The sequence below is a fragment of the Macadamia integrifolia genome, chromosome 6 (assembly GCF_013358625.1).
Source record: "Macadamia integrifolia cultivar HAES 741 chromosome 6, SCU_Mint_v3, whole genome shotgun sequence".
Taxonomy (NCBI): domain Eukaryota; kingdom Viridiplantae; phylum Streptophyta; class Magnoliopsida; order Proteales; family Proteaceae; genus Macadamia; species Macadamia integrifolia.
Window position 1 is genome coordinate 29,844,322 of NC_056562.1, and position 19,953 is coordinate 29,864,274.

General features: G+C 37.5%; 5 protein-coding genes across 6 annotated transcripts; all 5 read right to left on the bottom strand.

The window, feature by feature from the left end:
• LOC122081627 (calcium-binding protein CML42-like) lies at positions 1-775 on the bottom strand. The gene has a single exon (XM_042648810.1). It carries the CDS (start codon positions 652-654, stop codon positions 58-60), a length of 597 nt encoding a protein of 198 aa, XP_042504744.1. The 5' UTR covers positions 655-775; the 3' UTR covers positions 1-57.
• A 1,115-nt stretch (positions 776-1,890) lies between these two features.
• LOC122082755 (probable peroxygenase 4) lies at positions 1,891-3,834 on the bottom strand. The gene is made up of 6 exons (XM_042650518.1): positions 3,542-3,834; positions 3,323-3,418; positions 3,129-3,214; positions 2,944-3,035; positions 2,423-2,548; positions 1,891-2,336 (listed from the first exon to the last, which is right to left on the bottom strand). Exons 1-6 carry the CDS (start codon positions 3,591-3,593, stop codon positions 2,186-2,188), a joined length of 603 nt encoding a protein of 200 aa, XP_042506452.1. The 5' UTR covers positions 3,594-3,834; the 3' UTR covers positions 1,891-2,185.
• Positions 3,835-5,205: 1,371 nt separating this feature from the next.
• LOC122081968 (probable peroxygenase 5) lies at positions 5,206-8,546 on the bottom strand. 2 transcript variants are annotated; one of them, XM_042649416.1, is made up of 6 exons: positions 8,227-8,546; positions 8,006-8,101; positions 7,821-7,906; positions 6,053-6,144; positions 5,717-5,842; positions 5,206-5,630 (listed from the first exon to the last, which is right to left on the bottom strand). In XM_042649416.1, the coding sequence occupies exons 1-6, from the start codon at positions 8,279-8,281 to the stop codon at positions 5,480-5,482; spliced, it is 606 nt and encodes a 201-aa protein (XP_042505350.1). In that variant the 5' UTR covers positions 8,282-8,546; the 3' UTR covers positions 5,206-5,479. The 2 variants fall into 2 exon arrangements, with proteins under 2 accessions (XP_042505350.1, XP_042505349.1); XM_042649415.1 differs by having other exon boundaries at positions 8,006-8,107; positions 8,227-8,541.
• A 786-nt stretch (positions 8,547-9,332) lies between these two features.
• LOC122081969 (probable peroxygenase 4) lies at positions 9,333-12,322 on the bottom strand. Its single transcript, XM_042649418.1, is given in 7 exon segments — positions 9,333-9,663; positions 9,754-9,879; positions 10,002-10,093; positions 11,727-11,789; positions 11,791-11,813; positions 11,957-12,037; positions 12,128-12,322. Coding segments are annotated over 7 exon segments (582 nt in total). The 5' UTR covers positions 12,174-12,322; the 3' UTR covers positions 9,333-9,512.
• A 2,967-nt stretch (positions 12,323-15,289) lies between these two features.
• On the bottom strand, positions 15,290-17,090 carry LOC122081971 (ubiquitin-conjugating enzyme E2 variant 1B-like). The gene is made up of 4 exons (XM_042649422.1): positions 16,929-17,090; positions 16,565-16,690; positions 16,359-16,485; positions 15,290-15,526 (listed from the first exon to the last, which is right to left on the bottom strand). Exons 1-4 carry the CDS (start codon positions 16,989-16,991, stop codon positions 15,468-15,470), a joined length of 375 nt encoding a protein of 124 aa, XP_042505356.1. The 5' UTR covers positions 16,992-17,090; the 3' UTR covers positions 15,290-15,467.
• Positions 17,091-19,953: the final 2,863 nt, after the last annotated feature.

Below are 19,953 nucleotides of genomic sequence, written 5' to 3' on the forward strand. Positions count from 1 at the left end.
AAAAGATTAAAGGAAATTTTATTGATCCACCATTTATTAATTCATTTCAATCGAAATTCAAGAGCTACGAATCATGACACTATGCATCATATCCTTGAATTCAAGGAAATCAACAAGACCATCTTGGTTACGATCAACAGAAAGGATCATACGTTCAACTCGACCAATATCTCTACCCTCAGGCATCCCAAGCTTTCTCAATACAACCTGCAAGTCCATGGCCGAAATAAACCCATCACCATCCTCATCAAACACCTTGAAAGCCTCCGTCAGATCGGCCTCCTCCTGCACAGACGTTTCCGCAATCTCACCACCACAATCACACGTAGTCTCGTCTTTGCAGTTGTTGTTGCCATCTTTGTGGCCAAAGAAGGTGTCATCGAGAGACTTGTGTAAGGCATCGAAGTCTTCAAAGGCGAGGCCGGTGTTGCCAGGCCTTATGTAGGAGCGAATTATGGATTCAATCTCCTTAGGATCTGTTTCCAAGCCGAGTAGGTCGAGGGCTTGGCTTAGTTCTTCCACAGAGATCATGCCATCACCGTTCTTGTCGAATATATCGAAGATTCGTCGCAGGCGGATGCAGTTGAGACATGCTGTCTTTAGCCGGAATGAGGGTGACGGGCGGCTTAGGCTTCCTGCCTTTGCCTCCGCCATCTCTCCTCCGCTACCTTAATTTGCAGAGGCGGAGGCGGAGGTAGAGGAAGGAGGTGGACTTGGTTCTTTAGTCAAACGTGGACAAGGTTTTAAACACGGAATTCGGATTTGGGAATTAAGTAATGGCGATTCTGATCCTCGTTTTAGATTCGAATTCAGATTAAATTAAGTAGGAGTTGACCGATTCTTCCAACCATTGTGGATCGGCCAATAGATTTGTCTAAATAATTAGGAAATGAAAACTTATTTATAGATAGGAACTACTTACCATATTCATCAAATTCATGTCAATTGACACGTGTTTATAATAAAGAAAAAAAAAGAATTGCTTGTTGCCATACTCGCACATTGGAAATAATCTTTTCTGAGAAGCGCAAAGCAGGAGTAAGGCTACGTACACTTGTCACTCCTAGACGCTGCATTTAGAGGAGCCTCATGCATTGGGTTGCTCTACTCTGAATAACTCACCAACATACTATCTCTTGGGTATAAATTTGACCTTCATCCCTTGAACCCGCATTGACCTGTCCTTAGTCTGAACAAAGTATGGGCTAAGATTTCTCACACAGAGGATGGATTAGGATTGAAAAACATTGACTCTGGATCAGGTTGTGTTGAACCTGGGTTGAGGCCTAGAACCTATAGACTCTGCCATTCTCATTTGTTGGAAGGCCCATCCATCAATGCTTCAAATTAATTTTAGGGGCGTCAATCATGCTCTAGGTCTGGTTTTGGTGAGGGTGAATTGGTTTAGGATTAGTACTGGGCTAAATCAAAACCAAACCAATAAGCCAAATCTTGATGCGGTCAATTTCAATTTTGGTCCGATTAAGTTCGATCTTTTATTGGTTAAATTTAACAGGCTCCTTCGGTGAAATTTCAGGTTTGATTTTGCTCTTCCATATATACATGTATAAAAACATACCGGAAGTAATGGCTTTTTATGGATTTTTTAGTTCACTTCTGTTTCTGGTTCGGTTGGTCCAGTTGGTCCGGTTCACGCTGAAAAAATGACACCCCTAGCTTCAATGTGGAGCAGTTGTTTATAACTGACTTATGGGATTCTTTTAAAACACTGTTGTTGGATTGCTTGAGACTTCAGATATAAGTACTTCATGACTAGTGAATTTCATTCGTTCATTCATTCCTCAATGTGTATTTATGGGCATTGTTCAATGAACTGTGAACAAAAACCAAAATTAAAGTACATAAAATTTTATTAATCACCCATTAGAATTCGTGAACACAGAATCTCTTATCTATCAAGAACTTCAATCCATGTAGCAGAAAGTTTCCATCTAACATTTTTTACAACCATGGCTATCCTCCTTGGTCTACCAAGTAAAGATAATAATTGGCCAAAACTATATCTATTACTACCTGTGTAGATTATAGATTCTTAATGCTTGTGCTGATAAGGTGTTTATTACAAACTTAAAGGAATATAAAGCCATTGGTAAGTGACAGAAGGCACACACAAAGAACAACCCAACTAGAAATGGAAACAGTATTTCTCATTATTTTACTTCAACTACTCTTTCTTGTGGGCTGAAGCTCTGTCCCTGGCCATCTTTTCAAAGAGGCTTCCATCATAAACACCTCTAATGGTGTCTTTGTATAGAAAACCATCTTTGTCACTGCAAAGGTGGTATAATATATGCCATTCTACCTTGGATGCGAACCTACCACCAATTCCATCATTTTTACCTCATTAGATTTTAGACAAGATCATGAAGCTACAAAACTCTAAGCAGAATCACAAACTAACCATCCTTTCTTGTCTTGAGGATCTCTGTTATCCTTGAGCATTTCTGACAACTCTTTCGATGTTAAAGCATTTGGATTAGTATGGGCATGTTTACTAAAGATCTCCTCAAACTTCTCTGGTACAAACCTGAACAAAATCAAAGTTACTATTAAAGAAACAGAATAGAGCCGAATAAAATGTCTGAATAGTTCATCCCATCTTAGAGAGATGTACATTAATATTTTGAAAGTTTTACTAATATTGTGACTTCAAATGGGAGCTAGCCATTTGGAAGATGCCCTTCCTCTTGAACATTCCCCTCCTTCCCCCACCTCTCTCAACCCTATTGGGTCCTCTGCCAAGAGGAAGAAGAAGAGTAAGAAGTATGCTTTTAGGGTCTGCTTTTATCTGAGTCTGGAATTAAAGGGTATCTTGAGGCTGATAGTTCATATGTCTCTTTTATCAACACGCCCTGCAACCATTTTCTACTTTGGTGTCTGTATAGTATAGCACTGAACAATGGAAGTATATAGGTTCTTCACCTTCCTTCTGTATCATAGACACCACTGTCACTCTTATGTTTGGCTTTTTTTATGTTCTTTACCTCAATTGGGAAGAGAGGAGAAAATTTTCCCTGCATCACACATTGTGAATCAATGGATCTTAGTTTGGGATTGTTGTGAAATATAGAAATTGATTGAGAGAGAGAGAGAGAGAGAACACTTACAGAACGAGTTTTAGCACTGAGGGTGACATTAATGAAGATAGAGGCCACGGTGGACATAGAAATCCCAGCACCAATTGCACGGAACCCTGCAATTCCATGAAGTAAGGGAATTGATTGATTGAATTGAAGTTTAATCTAAGCATAATATATGATATGATGAGAAAAGAAAGGGAAGGGAAGGGAAAAGGTGGAACCTTGGTAGGTTTCCCAAGGGTAGATAAACCCGTCTTTGTCCCTGTCAAAGAAAGCCGCATGCTTCTCCAGAGGGGTCAGTTCTCCGTCGTCAACCCCTGCAAGTGTTTTTCCAGTTTCCATAAGGCAATATGCAAATAGTCACACAGGAAGAACACCAAGGAAATAACCCTGTTCGACTCCTTAAGAAGAAAAGGATAAAATTGACATAGACAGCTCACCCTGACTACCAGAATCATAATCACTGGAGAGTGCAACAGAGGAGGAAGCCATGAGATCAATTTCTTTTACTCTTTTCCTCTCTGGAGAGAGAGAGAGAGAGAGAGAGAGAGAGAGAGAGAGTTTGCAGTGAAGAGGTGAGGGTGTTGGGACTTGGAAGGGAAGAAACCAGGGAGGAAGGTATTTATTGTTGAAGATAGAAAAAGGGGGGAGGCGTTGGGGAAGGAATGGAATAGCAGTAGGAGTAAGAGAGAGATTTGGGCGCAACTTGTCTTTCGGTTTTTCAGTTCCCCTTCATACATCCTTCATGGGAGGGTTAGCGCTTTTTCTTTTTCCCTTTTTTTTTTTTTTTTTTTGGTTGTAAGGGAGTCGAAGCAAAAAATGTTAGGAAATGTTTGATTTTCTCTATGGATTGATGGCTTTCCTTTTTGGTGGGTTTTTTTTTTTTTGGGGGGGGGGGGTGGGGGTTGGGGTGTTGTTGAGGATGGAGAATTGGAGCTCATATCCTATTAACATCACACATTCAGAATCTCCACCATTGGATTGATGGAGTTGATCTATAAAAGGACAAATCCTGTTTGATCTACACGCCATCATTGAATGATTATGCAATTGAATCCTTTGTATGTATGATCACTTGATCGTACATGTGAGCATCCAACACTTTTTTCATTTCCTACCATTACAAGGGTAAAGAGGGATATATTTGAAAGCAAAATGGACAAGCGTTAGATTCTGATCACATGTACGACCAGGTGATTATACATGTAGCGGATTCAAAATCTTGGATCAATGATGAAAGAGTGAATACTACTAACTTGGGCTTGCTTTGATATGCATCACGGGTGTCGATGATCGATTTTGATTTTCAGTCAAATTAATCTCAGTTATAATGGTTGTAAATATGTTTGTTTCGGTCATTTGTCTCAATCATGTTTGAAGTTTGTAGATTTTCCATAAGCAAAACAATTTCTTTTATTCTTTTGAACTTTGTCTTTCTTGATATGGGCACTATCAAGTTAGACATGGATTTAAAATCCTTCATTCTTTTGGTCTTATCATTCTCTTTTAAATCAGATGATCATTTGGTCATGAGTCAAGTCATTTCTTTCATGTTTCATATTAAGTTTGAAATATTGAAGAAACTAGAGTTTCCTTTATAGGAGAACCAACCATAAAGTCATCGGGTAAGGTCATGTCTTTTTAGCTAATTTGGCTACCATGACTTGAAACTCATCAATTTTGTGCAGAAACTTTTCTATCATCTTTGGTAAACAAATCCAAAGAAATTGACAATAACATCTATCTTACTTCCATCTTTTTTCGACAACATATATCTTCTCCAATGCATTCTAAATAGGGCAAGCATACTCTTCTAAAAAATAGAAATTATTCAACACATTGGATAATGAGTTTAAAATTCTGTTTTTCATTGATAGTCTATCCATGCATCTGTCTTAGCATTAAGATAGAGATTATTGCTCTCAACAAGAACGCTCTTAGTAAAAGCAAAAACCTAATCATTTTCTTTCATCTCTTTTAGTTAAAACTATTAAATGATTCTATTTTATCAAAATAAAAAATGACTCTTAGATTTTCCATTGCACGAAAAAGGAAAGTAATTTGAAAAATGATTTTCCACTCCTTTCCATTCCTAGAAACAGCATCAGGGAGATCACCCAAAGGTTTTTGGAGACTTTTTATTTATTTATTTAAATAATAAATACAATAGAAACTCACAAAGAACAACCCAACTAGAAATGGGTACAATAAGCCAATTCACATATCCATTTCCAACTTTTCAAGTAAAAATAGTTCCAATAAAGAATGTTTCCTATGTCTTTCTCTTTTCATTTCATATAACTAATCTACATGCACAAATTAAGATGTAACAGAAAGCATAAATGGTACTCGTAGTAATTCTAATTATTTTAGTTTAACTATGCTTTCTTGTGGGCTGATGCTCTCTCCTTCTCCAACTTTTCAAAGAGGCTTCCATCATAAACACCTCTAATGGTGTCTTTGTGTAGAAAACCATCTTTGTCACTGCACAAGAGGTATAATGCCTTCCATTCTGTCCAGGCCCCAAGCCTGCCACCAATTCCATCATTTTTACCTCATTAGATTTTAAACAAGATCATGAAGTTATAAAGCTCTAATCAAACTGACAAACTAACCTTCCTGCGTAGTCTTTAGGAACCCGGAAGCTCTTAAGCATTTCTGATAACTCTTTTGATGTCAAACCATTTGGATTAGTATGGGCATGTTTATGAAAGATCTCTTCAAAATGTGCTGGAACGAACCTGAAAAAAAAAAAAAAATCAAAGTTGACATTAAAGAAAATGAATAGTGACATTGAAGATTGTTATTCCTCAGGAGCAAATAGGTATGATCAATAGCTTTGAAGAAACAAGATTTATCAATAGGCCCAGCAACTATTGTCTAGCTACTTAGGTGCTCTGTATAGTATAGTACTGAACAATGGAAGTACATAAGTTGATTAGGTTCTTTACCTTCCTTCTGTATCATAAACACCACTGTCACTCCCATGTTTGCCTTTCTTTATGTTCTTTACATCAATTGGGAAGAGAAGAGAAAATTTTCCCTGCAGCATACATAATAAGCCAATGGCTCTTAGTTTAGGATAAAATTTTGATTTTAGAATGAGAAGGGCTAGCACAAAGCATAATTCCATGCATTGATGTCATGCAATATTTTGAATAGAGAGAGAGAGAGAGAGAGAAACATGGGTGTGGAGAAGGCAGTGCAGTTGGATAGCCCAGAAGATCCATTACCAAGAATTTTTGAGAGCCCAAACATAAGGCTTTAGATGGCCATTACAAGTTTTATAGTCGAGCTCTAGTTTCAATTTCAGAATGCTTCAAAATTTTGACTCTTCAACTTTCACTACAGCTTAGCCTATACAAAATTCCCATGAGCCCAACAAGATTCCCACAATCATCATAATCAGTGTTTCTTGCATACATGTGTCTATAAGCTTAAAATTAGAAACCTGAGTAATTTCTGGATGGTTATATTATAACATGTGACATGTTAGTGGAATTGAATTTTTGATATATACTATATGGTATAACCTATCCAGAGAAAAGAAAATTGAAAATCCGATGTTGGTCTTTAACATATTTTGTTGGATTAATGTTTTACTTAATAACTATTGTCCCTTGTATTTTAGGTTGAACCAAGGGAAATGATTAATGAGGGAACCAGGGTATAGTCACTCTAAGGCTGTGTTTGGTATGCATTTTTGGAATAAATTCTGGATTTAAATCATGTTCTTCTCTCTTTTCTAGATTTCAGGATGCATTCTAGACTAAGAATCTGTTTCTTAGATTTGTATCAAATAATGGTTGTATGTGAGTTTTTGTATTGGAGTCGAATCACTCTATTATTTATCCATATGGAACCATCCATGGGTGCAAGTATGGCCCAATGAGCCCAAAGCCCACATGAAACCTGTCACACCTTCTACCATTATAAGGATAAAGAGAGGTATATTTGAAAACAAAAAAGATAAGTGTTCGATGTTGTTGATTCGTACGATCAGATGATCGTAAGAGCAGCTGGTCCATATGGATTGATTTTCCGAAGATTGCGTGGATTTTAGAATTCAGTTGTTTCTATCCATCACCCAATCCCATATTTTTATTATATCTGGTAGCAGTAATCAGGAAATCTTGATCTTGGCTGCTACTATGATCACCTGATTGTACGAGTCAGTGACAACACCTGTCCCATTTTCTGCCATTACAAGGATAAGGAATGGCATATCTGAGAACAAAAAGGACAGGTGTTGATCGTTGACTCATACGACCAGGTGATTGTACGAGCAGCAGATCCGTTCTCTAATCGGGTGATGCTACCGCAAGTAATGGTCTCCGTAAGACTCGGTCTGAGTAGAGAACTTATCAGACTCGATCCGAGTTCTGCTCTGGTCCCTCGGCACTCGCGTGGTTCCCCTACCTCCGTCCCAAGATGGAAGAAGCAAAAAGAAAAAAATGTGAACAAAAGTTAGCAAGGAGAAAAGCAAGAAGCTTTACAGTGGCTTCCATGGAATATTTGATCTCAGTGCAGAATTTACAGAACAAAAGAGTGTAGTAATGGGTCTAATGTCCTCGACCCCTCGTCGTTGTCTCTGCTATCTTATTCTCTGCTTTTTAACTTTTTGAAAATTATCAATGGAATCATGGCTACGTTGGGCCCCAATTCTCTAGAACACACGAGAGAGAGAGAGAGAGAGAGAGAGAGAGAGAGATGACTTACAGGACGAGTTTTACCACTGAGGAAGAAATTAATGAAGATAGAGGCAATGGTGGACAAAGGAATCCCAGCACCAATTGCACGGAACCCTGCAATTTCATGAAATATGAGAAAACAGAATAGGGGTTTAATCTAATACTACTAAATGATATGATGAGAAAGGAAAGGGAAAGAAAAAAAGGAAGAACCTTGGAAGGTTTCCCAAGGGTAGATAAGCCCATCTTTGTTTCTGTCGAAGAAAGCCGCATGCTTCTGGAGAGGGGTCAGGTCTCCGCCGTAAAAGCCTGCAACTGTTTTCCAGTTTCATCAGTTAATATTTAAATAGACACACAGAGGAAGAACACCAAGAAAAAATAACCCTGTTCGACTCCTTAACAAGAAAAAGATAAAATAGACTCAAAAAACTCACCCTTCCTATCGGTATGATGATCACTGGAGAGTGCATCAGAGGAGGAGGAAGCCATGAGATGAAACTTTTTTTCTCTTTGCGAGAGAGAGAGAGAGAGAGAGAGAGGTGGGGGGGGGATTTGCAGTGAAGAGGAAATGAGTTGTGAGGGGAGGAACAAGGGGGAGGGAATTTATTATTGAAGAGAGGAGGAGAGGGGTGGGGCCTGCGGAGGATTGGGAAGTAATCGAATAGGATAGGAGTAAAAGTAGAGTAAGAGAGAGATTTGGGCACGAGGTGTCTTTCACTTTCAGTTTCCCTTTATACTTCAGGAGAGGGTTTAGGTTTCAGAGTCCTAAATTTGAGGAGTTAGAAGATTAAAGAAAACGAAAAACAAAAACGTAAAGGGAGGGTATGGATTTCATCTATGGAGTATGGATTGATGGTTTTTTCTTGGGGGAATGGAGAATTGGAGCTAGCTTATATCCATTTAAACCACACATTCAGAATTTCCTCTGTCAGATTGATGGAGATGCTCTATGAAAGGACAAACCACATGATCAGAATTTCCACTGTTAGATTGATGGACACGTGCACACTTTCTGTTCCGTGATGAATTAACCATGGAGTGAATAAGGGCGGCAACAAGGTCCCTGGCCTGTCCTCAGGCTGGGTCAGATTGACCATGATTGGCCTTAACCATGGGAAGGGAGAGGGAGATACAGGGGTTGGGTCGATTAGCAAGAAGAAGGCAGGTGAAGCCTAACTCATGGCCAGAAATTTCAATCTAACCGACCCTCATGGTAGGATAGGGCAGAGCCTACTATTGATGTTAATGATGGATCTGACTCCTCTCCAATGACAGGCATCCAATTCCCCTCCAACGACCATTCAAAGGCTGTTGGGATGCGTGCTCAACTCCTCACATCCCTTGAATGAGTCGTTGGAGGGCCTGTGATGTTGGAGAGGATCTTTTTCTGTCAATGACTGATCTATTTTGATTTTTTTTCAACTAAACTAATATCAATTTTAATGGTTGCATATATGTAAGTGACAGAAGAAGCTATATACAAAATTGGCCAGTGACGGGAGGAGGTACATACAAAGAACAATGCAACAAGAAATGGTTGTACAGTAAGCTACTTTACATATCCATTCCATCTTTCCAAGTAAAAATAATTCCAACATAAGAATGTTTCCTTTTTTAATTTCTCCTTTCATTTCATACAAACTCATTTACATGTATAAATTGAGATGTTACAAATAAGCATAAATGAGAGCTTCTTGTAATTCTCATTATTTTAGTCTAACTATGTTTCTTTGTGGGCTGATGCTCTCTCCCTCTCCATCTTTTCAAAGAGGCTTCCATCATAAACACCTTTAATGGTGTCTTTGTGTAGAAAACCATCTTTGTCACTGCACATGAAGTGTAAAATCTTCCATTCTGTCCAAGCCCCGAGCCTACCACCAATTTAATCATTTCTACCTCATTAGATTTTAAACAAGATTATGAAGTTAATTATAAAGCTCTAATCACGATAACAAACTAACCTTCCCACATAGTCTTTAGGAACCCGGTTGCCCTTGAGCATTTCAGATAACTCTTTTGACGTCAATGCATTTGGATCAGTATGGGCATGTTTATGAAAGATCTCCTCAAACTTCGCTGGTACCAACCTGAACAAAATCAAATTTGACACCGAAGATATAGAATAGTGCCATAGCATTAGTTTGAGGGCTCAACTCAAAATCGTAATGCATTAGGTGAAAAGAGTTCCTCGAGTACTTGGGGTCTTTACCTTCCTTCTGTATCATAGACACCACTATCACTCCCATGTTTGGCCATATGTATGTTCTTTATCTCGATTGGGAAGAGGGGAGAAAATTTTCCCTGCAACATGCATGGTGAACCAATGGATCAGGAGGCCTCATAGGCTAAGTATGGACACACTTAAATTCGGCTGAGTCCACATGAAGCCTGTCAAAAATTTTAGCGCTTGGGCTGAGTTTTTCGGCTTGCGGGCTAGATAGAGTTGGCATTTCCACGTCCGGGTTGGGCCGGACAATATATGTGCTGCGTTCTTGTTTTTTTGGTTGAACCCAGACCAGTGATGAAACAGTGGCAAAAACTGACAAAAATAAGACCAAGTCCAACGAGCTCCTCGCAGAACCGGAAATGGGGTAGATATCCCAACTTGACGTTGGGCTTAACCGGCGGCCCAGGCAGAATGCACCCCCTAAATCAGAAGGGCTTAGCACTATGGCTTCAACTCTTTGAAGCTTATCTATAATAAAAGGGTTAGTTGTGGTCCTTGCCTCGACATGGACATTATGTTTAGGTGATCTCTTGACATATTCAATTATTTATGGGTGCATCTTGTTATCATTAAAATTGATGAAATTATTTGATGAGAGATGGACATTTGAGGGTTTTACCCTTTCGAATCTTCCAATAGAGAGATTATTTTAGACATTTTTTTTTTTTTTTTTTTTTTTTTTTGTGAAAAATATTTCACTATGTTGCATGAACAATGAAATATAAAGGATGTGCACAACTGGTCCATATACTAGTGTTGTGGGAATGTTTTTTTTCTCTCATTTATTATAGGAAAATTGTGGATTTTCAAAACAATTTGAAAGTGATTTGTCATCATGTCATTATTAAAAATCTTACAATTTTGAAATAAATATATGAAATGACAATATTTATCCTTGTTTAAAGGGTAGAGAAAAACATATGATATACTAAATATTAAAAAAAAAAAATTTATTTATTTACTTTTTCACCAACTCTGATTACAACAGAATGTTTCATTATAAAATCCAAATATTAATTATTTAAGTTAAAAGTTAACACAATTGCCAAAAAAAAAAAAAAAAAAAAAACCACGAAACCGTTAATGACTTGGATCCCTCTAATATAATTCACTATAAGGAACTATGGAGTCCCCGTCTACTAAAGAAAATTCATACGGTTACCCCCCCTATCACAGTGGGAAACCTCTACCCGAAAAGAATTTTTTTTTTTTTGGCAAAGTAGAATGGTTCCTTTTGGAGTGTGGTGAGATTCCTTTTAGTGATGGGATGCCCTCATAGAAAATGGGAACCATGAAAGGCCCTACTAAAAACTCATTGGTGTAGAATGGTTGCTATTTGGTGGAGTTCTGTTTTGAACGAAGTCTGCCACATGGGTAGGTCATGGCCTCATAAGGTGATGATGATACTGCAGGCCTTTAATCACAAAACATCTCTGGTTTTCTTCAATCACAACTTTCCTTTGAATGGATTGGTTTTGGTTTTCCAAAGAACGCCTAGATATTAGGATTCAGAAATGGTCACTAACCATCCATCACCTAATCCCCTATCTTCGTTATCTCCGGCAGCAGTTACGGGCTAAACTACGTCGTCGCTGCCGTAGGTGAACTCCGCAAGACTCGGTCTGAACTCTGAATACACCATAGCGAGAGAGAGAGAGAGAGAGAGAGAGAGAGAGAGAGAGAGAGAGAGAGAGAGAGAGGACTTACAGGACGAGTTTTACCACTGAGGGCGACATTAATGAAGATAGAAGCAATGATGGACAAAAGGAATTCCAGATCCAATAGCACGGAACCCTGCAATTCCATGAAATATGAGAAAAGAGAATTACCAGTAGAATCCTGAAATTAAAGGAGTTAATTGATCGAAAGAATAACACAGAAGTTTAATTTAATCATAATATATATGATATGATGAGAGAAGTAAAAAAAGGAAGAACCTTGGAAGGTTTCCCAAGGGTAGATAAGCCCGTCTTTGTTCCTGTCGAAGAAAGCCACATGCTTCTGAAGAGGGCTCAGGTCTGCAATCATTTTCTAGTTTCATCAGTTAATATGTAAATAGAAACAGAGGAAGAACACTGAAGAAAAGAAAGAACTCACAAACAGCTCACCCTGGCTATGGGTCTCACTGAAGGGTGAAACAGAGGAGGAAGCCATGAAATGAAATTTGTTATTTTCTTTTTTACTCTTTGCGGAGGGAGGATTTGCAGTGAAGGGGTGAGGGTGTCGGGAGGGAGGGAAACAAGAAGGAGGGTATTTATTATGTAGGTTTTGTTTGATTGTACGGGAAATGCAAATTTTTGATGTGAAGTAGAATTTTTTTTTGAAAAAATAAATTAAGATGTTTGATTGCAAGAGTAATATATTTTACAACCATTAAAATATTTCTTTTTATTTTTCCACCAAAAAAAAAAAAAAACCCTACTCTCACAATCTCTCTCCCACTCTCGCAACTCTCATCCCACTCATGACGCTCAATGATCTCTTTCTCTCTCACGCGACTCAATTGGGTTTGTTTTGACCAAAAGACTTTTAGAATGGGCCTTTCAATCGTTATCAATTGTGATCTATTACCGTTTTATTTGTGATAATCTTTTATATTATTTTAAATATTTATTTATTCTACATTCATTTGATATATAGAATGAAATGGTTTATTTTGGTTAGTGATAGAACATAGTAACTGATGACATTTGGTTTGATTTGGTATAGACCTTGAATGACCTAATTCACATAACTAATAGAAATTTTAAGGAGCTGGGTGGATTATGGAATCTGGATTGAAAAGTACTCTCCCCCCACCCCATATATTTTTGAGGAATTTGGTTGGATTATTAGTTTTTTAAAATTTTACATTTGTTTTACATCCAACCAAACAACTATGGTAAATTAATTTCACTTCATTTCTGTTGCAATCAAACGACTCAAAAGGAAAAAAAAAATCGCTTCACTTCCCTTTCTATTTCTCTTACAACCAAATGCAGCTGTAAAAGAGGGAAGACTGGGGATTGGGAAGGTATTGAAATTTCCCTCATAATTCATGAGAGGCCTATGGCCTTTGGTTTCACTTTCACAGTTTCACCCATAAATTTGTAGACTTTGTGGACAGTTAAGAGATCAGAGAAAACGTGATAAATCAATGGTTTTTTTTTTTCCTTTTTTAAAACATGAAGACATCAAGAATAGTGCCACAGCAAGTCAATGCAAAATTGAGCGTTGGTACACATGAAATTGATCAAACCGAAGAGTTAAAATTCTGCCCGTCTGACATGGGCGAGCAGATTTACTTTCACTCAATTAATTATACAACATTACCTCCAGAAATGATGCCCTCACTCCTGTAAAATTCATAAAAACCATCCCATACTGGCATGCATGCTGGCATAGGCACGATCAGAGAACGTTTTCTTCCGTCAATTTAATATCAAATCCATACACACAACTTCTTTAGCTCATGGAAAAACAAGTGAACTGGACCCAACTTTGGCAAAGAAGAATACACCAAATCTTGTTACCTTTTTCCTGGTTTTTTCATAAGACGTTTTTTTTTAAGACTCCGTTTGGTTACAATGGAAATTTAAAGGAAAGGGAAATAAAATTTCCATATTTTAAAAAGAAATGTTTGTAGTCATTATCCCATATGATTGTATAAACTACTATTATCATATTTAGTAATGATGTATTTTATTTTACATATTATAGCAAAGGGTTTTGGATGGAGAGTAAAGTGAAATTTTATAACCAAATATGGAATGATTTGAAGTTAATGTTAAAGTCACATTGGTAATGATTACATATATTTCTTTTTGAAATATAAAAATTTCATTTCTCTTCCATTTAATTCCCCTTATAACCAAACATAACCTACGGTGTGGAGAGATGTCAGTAAGCTCTTTTGGTTCAATGAAATTATTTTCTCTAAAAGCTGAAGGGCTTAAAAAGAAATGGGAAAGGGATACATGTTGCCCCCTTATATTCACATCCTCTAAAATGTGACTGTTATTATTAATTCGTATACAAAAGCTCACCTCATTGATTAAAGTAATTGTTATTATTATCCAAAAATGAATTCATTGAAACAAAACCCAGAAGAAATGGGCTAAGCCAAAAACCTTACCCATTGATCATGCAAGACCTACATTACATGCATCCTAAATACAAGGCCAGTAGTCATTATAGTAGTAATAAGAGCTAAATTAGGTTGAGGTTGGGTTTAGACCTTGAAGATCCCCAGAGATAGAACTTACCTCCTAAATCAGTTGACATGTGACTCACTAGACGAGCGGATTTGTCAAAGAACTTCAAAGACTTGGGAAAGGGGGGGGGGGGTTTACGGTATTAGAGAAATCCATCTTCAACCGGTCTCATTGCCACTCCTCCTTGTGTTCCTCAAACCACCTTGTTCCCAGTATAGAATTTTTCTGTAACAGAGAAAGTAATGGCATAGTAGTTGTGTAGTTTGAAGAATCCTTATTTCTATGGATTTTTATAACTACCTCGAACAAAAAATCCATTTAATATCCTTTGGACTGGTTTTCCCTTCACCCATGGTGATACAAGAATCCCCTGCCATAGTCATGTACACCATTGGATTGGCAAGGAGACGGGTAATTTCAACCCTATACAATAAAGAGTGAGAGGTAATGATGACACATGAACCAATCATATTAATCACATCACCAATAGGGAAGGTAGGTATATGAAGGAAAAACCAAGTCCATATCCATTAAGATTTAGTTTATCTTCACCGATTCTTCGCCCATGGTAATTTAATGCTATAGTTGGCATCATGGAAGAGTAGATGTCATCATTAACTCCCACCCCCTATTATTCAAAGTCCAAAATACCTTTCACCCCAATCAGAAAACCAAATCCAATTGATGAAGAGATACTTTCTTCACCAATGGTCAAAAGAATCTAGGTCTATTTTTGATGTGTTGGTCTCCCACATGCCACAACCAGACACCAAAGAGATGTCTTATGAAGCAGAGAAAACCACCCAGACCCAACCATAGGACTGAAAACAACCATCTCCAGGGATAAATACACCTGAAGTGTCCCATGCAGATACTAACAGTACATTTCCGGAAACACCAGTGAGGAGCCTTTACCCACCTTATGATAGGTTTGTACCTGGTGGGATAATCACTTCTCAATGCATCCAATAAGCATGTTTCTAACTGGAAACTGGACTTCTAGATGGAAGGTTTGGACAGACCATATCACCTCTACAATCACTTGTACCACCCAAGATATGTTCTGTACTCAGCTGATATTCAGAAGGTCACTATTAGTACTGCACTAAATATCAAGCAAATCCAAGATGCTGGATCGGCTAGGGTCCAATTTTCCCTGCTTTCTTTAGACACAAGCAACAATTGAAGGAAAACAGGACCAGCCATAAGACCTACATGGATATTATATACATTACTGTTGGTTCATTTCAATTATTTAGAGAATACAACATCTCAGCACCAACCCCTTTGGGTCTACCCTTTGCTCGTCATTGCCTGCAAAAGTATATTTCACCACATCAGTAACTCTAAATTCCCAAATAATATAGATGGAATACCTCTGCAAGTCTAAATAAGCATCAGGCTTTAATTTAATATCATTAATTCTATAAAGCCCTACAATTGACTGATCCAAACCATTGATAAGTCCCATATTCTTCAATCCCAACAATAAAATAATGCCAACCATCCAACCAGCTTCTGGTTCCTCTTGGTTTAGTTTATACAGCAAAGCACTAGCCACCACCCCTTTCATCTGGTTAAGATGGCCCAATCGGTTGGTCTTTCAAGCAGCATTTCAAAATTGGAATTGGCCTACCATCATATGGTTGGAGAATCAGCAATAGCAAGCAAATTTGCGAATAATTCATCAAATTCAAATTGATTTGAAAATTTCCAAAGAATCCACAACTTTTTTGAGTTTACATATAATTCGGCTAAAATTTCAGTATCCAAAATTTTTCCTCAATAATAGTTTGCAGAACTTCCAATAAAAAGAAAGAAATAGATGAAATTTTAGAATTTTGAAAAAAAATTCAATAAAGAAATCGGGAAAACAAGCCAAACTTTTTGTTCTGAAATTTTCAAACAGAAACAATTAATTCCCGAATTAACCAAAATATGACTTCTTCCCATACTCCGCATTTTTACCAATTAGTTGAATGGGTGAAATGAATTATTCTCCTAATGACTGGTTCACGAATCCGAATTTGTCAACTATGGGAATCAGTCAAATGCATCCATTGTGGGGAAGCAAACCCGACACTAATAGTATTGTTTCTTAAAACCTTGAAGAATGTAAGAGGCTGCAGTGGCACATGGGTCTCACCTTCAGGAGGCTGGGCCAGCTTCTGGTTCTGAGGAGACATCATTTCTTTCTTCAACTGGGTAAGTATGTCCTCCATTGTGTATTCCCTCTGCCAATCAGCAAGCATTGGAAACTGACTAGGTTCAACCTGTTAAAAGTGGTACATAAGGTAAGAACCGAAAAATGCCTACCAGAAGCATGCGACTTTTATAAGTAGCAATGCCTACCATTCCAGTTTCCTGGCTGACACAGGTCATATTGATCCGTGTTTGAAATCGCACAGTTGGTGGGTTATCTGGGTAGTCTTTATCGCAGAAAAGTTTCAACTGGTAGATGCGCCCCTCATGAACAGTCTGACATCCACAATGAATAAGTAGAACATGAATTCTAGTTTCTTTCTCCATCATGAAAGAGGGAAGATTGTTAAGTACTATAGAGAAGAATCTCACATATGTAAATCTCAAAATTATGAATCTCAACAAATCATAAGATTATTACTGGATTTGCATGACCATGCAAATTGAAGATGATATTGCCCCAGATAGTTAATGGATCCACGGCATTATAAGGATTGGAAGGCGGGAAACCTACATTAGGAGGACCAATGATGGTCCCAGTCCATGACCGCATGAATATGTCATCAGCATCATCCATTCCATAGCTGACACTTCCATCTCCAATTCCCTTCTCCCCTCTCTCGAGTTCTTCCAACAATCTGAAGTTTCTAGGAACTGCAAATAAGCCACAAAAAATTCAGTTACAAATTGAATTCCCTTTTCTCATCTATAACCTACAAAACATAAAAGAGATACAGGAGGTACATAAGGTGTCTCTCCATTGTGCATATCCATGGGACAGAAACCAAGGAACCTTTACTTAAACAGATAAAGCAGCTACTTGGACCAATTCAGAATTTCCACATTCGAATCAGAAACAGGATTATCATGCAAGACACACACTCAGTTGGTAAGAATTTGAAAAACTTAAAAATCTAACCATCAATTTATCTGAATAAATGAGGGAAAACAAGCCTGACAAATTTTAGTAGCATAGGTAAATCATAGAATGTTTAGTATCAAAATATATGAATAAAATGGATGACATAGATGTCAGATTACCTGACTCATTTATAGCAAAATCTATCTACCTAAAGGCCAAGCATTAGTTATCAGTTATCAACAGGCTACATATCGAGCCAAAAACTGGCAAGGAGCTGAGGAGCCCAAAAAGTGATTACATGGAGCATTAAGATTGACCGTGAAGGCGAGGTGCACAAGCTATCTTAAATATATGGAATGAGAACATTGTTAACTCATAACTAGTTCAGCATTCTATGTCATAATTCCAAAAAATTGTTAGGTTCCCTCCTCCCTTTTAACAATAACTTTATTAATTTAGTAGACGACCAGAAAGATTGTTTTTTGCAGTAAATTGATTAAATGACAACATAAATTTTAGTACCATAGCACTTCTTGATTATGCCATTTCATTTTTGGATGTAATCAGAGACCAAATAATGAGTTAATCATTCTTCTTATTTTGTTTCTTGCCAAAGGGTGCCAATTATTAAAAAAAAATATATATATATTTGAAAATAAATATCCAGCTAGAAATCTGAATCTCAGATTACCCTCTCATCAGCCATCGCGCAGCTGTAGGGAAAAGAATTGAGAAATTAAAAATGAAAGACAGAATGGTACACTTTGTCAACCAAAATAATCAAAGATCAAATAATGAAGCTAATCATTCAATGAAGGATTGAGAAATTCAAATAAAAGACAGAATGACACAATGTCAACCAACAATTGTATGCTAAATAATAGAATACCAAGTTTCAAGGCCAACTAAATAAATGAAGTTCCTTATCTAAGTATAGGAAGACAGGTATCATGAAGCATATCCATGCAACAAGCCTTTGTACACTCATGAAGTACCCTCAGAATGCAATGGTAAATAAAGAAGGACAAAGAAGTTATGATTTGGTCATCTAAGTAACATCCTATAAGTAAAGTCTTTGCTTTATGGAAAACATTTTTGAGGCAGAGAGCTAACAAAAACATAACAGGATATATGACATATCACAACTAATCTGCTAAAAAGTAAACCAATTGAAAATGGAAAACCAAGAAAGCGCATTGGGAGAGGTCCTAACTCGTACAGGTTATGCCATGACCTGGCAACTCGGACCCTCAAACCTCAATGAAGGAAAGAAAGAAACATATTTGAAAACAAATTCATGCAATCAACATATCTCCAAGAGCTTCACATGACTTGGTTATACTTGACGTAATATGATGTGCAATATTTACATAACACGCCTCTAAGAATTTTGTGATCATAGTGAGTGTCAAATGTATCTCCAAGAGCTTTGAATAAACAATGACTGGTTCACAAAAGGCATGAGAATGCACAATGTAGCGCACTAACACGTGCAAACACACACCAGTTCAATGAAATAAGAGTTCTTTAATGGTTACGCAGTTACATTCTCAGCAATGATCAAACTGAATCACTCTTCAACCCCATATTCTATGTCAGCAGATACTTCTACAGTATTGTCTCGCCCAAGTCTCAAACTACTCTATTTAAAGGCACCAAATACATAAATAAATGGAAGGGCGGAAATCCATTACTAAATCAGCTCTTCCCATATAATTACCACCAGTAGATTGCATTGATTGATTCCTTAGGGAGCTTGATAAAGCGAGAGGAAATCGGCCAAAGGGTCTTGGGAGTATGGTCAGTTAGACAATGCCTAATACATACTAAGATTGGTAAAGAAAAAAACACATATTACCTCTTGATGGTACAAGTGAAAATGTGTTTTAGAGTAATTCTTTTGATACATCAATTCAACCAGATTTGTTTTGAAAAAATGACACCAAGTTAGTTTATCATCTGCGTATTTGACATGAAAAGGCTAATTAATAGCAGCACCCTGCGTACTAGAGAATTCAGACAACACTGCCATTATTATCTCCATAGTTGTCAAGGCGACTAGGAAACCCCTAAGAAGTTGAAGGGTTGCGCCCTCCTAGGCCTGCAATATATGACTATATCTCGGGTAGCAATGAGAGTTTTATATATTATGCTTATATGCAATATAGAAGTCATATGAATACAATATGAGATAATTATTCTAGTAATGACCTAATATGAGAAAACTAATTACATTAAACAAAGCAATAGACATAATACAAGCATATTCATCAAAAAACAAAGCAATAAACATAAATCAACGTAAACTCAGTAAGTGTCAACAAAGAATATTGTCGCCTTGGATCTAAGAAACAGCATTGGCGCTTAGGTGATGATTTGACAACCATGATTATCTACCTAGAGCCCCAAAATAATATTTTGAGACATATTTCCAGTTAAGCAAACTAACCACCCGTAAAAGGATCAAAACGTAGATACATCTATCCGCATCACTCATTCCAAGCTCACGATCAGTTCACAAACATTACAGGATCCCACCCGTGAATTGTCGAGGTGTTTCATAACCCATGGCCCGCTGGTATAGTCTCCAGCAGTTGATAGTGGAGCCTTGGGATGAAGTCCAAGCCTCACTGGTTGGGGGGTAGTTAACCCTCCTCCCCTCCCCTCTTCCCCACCC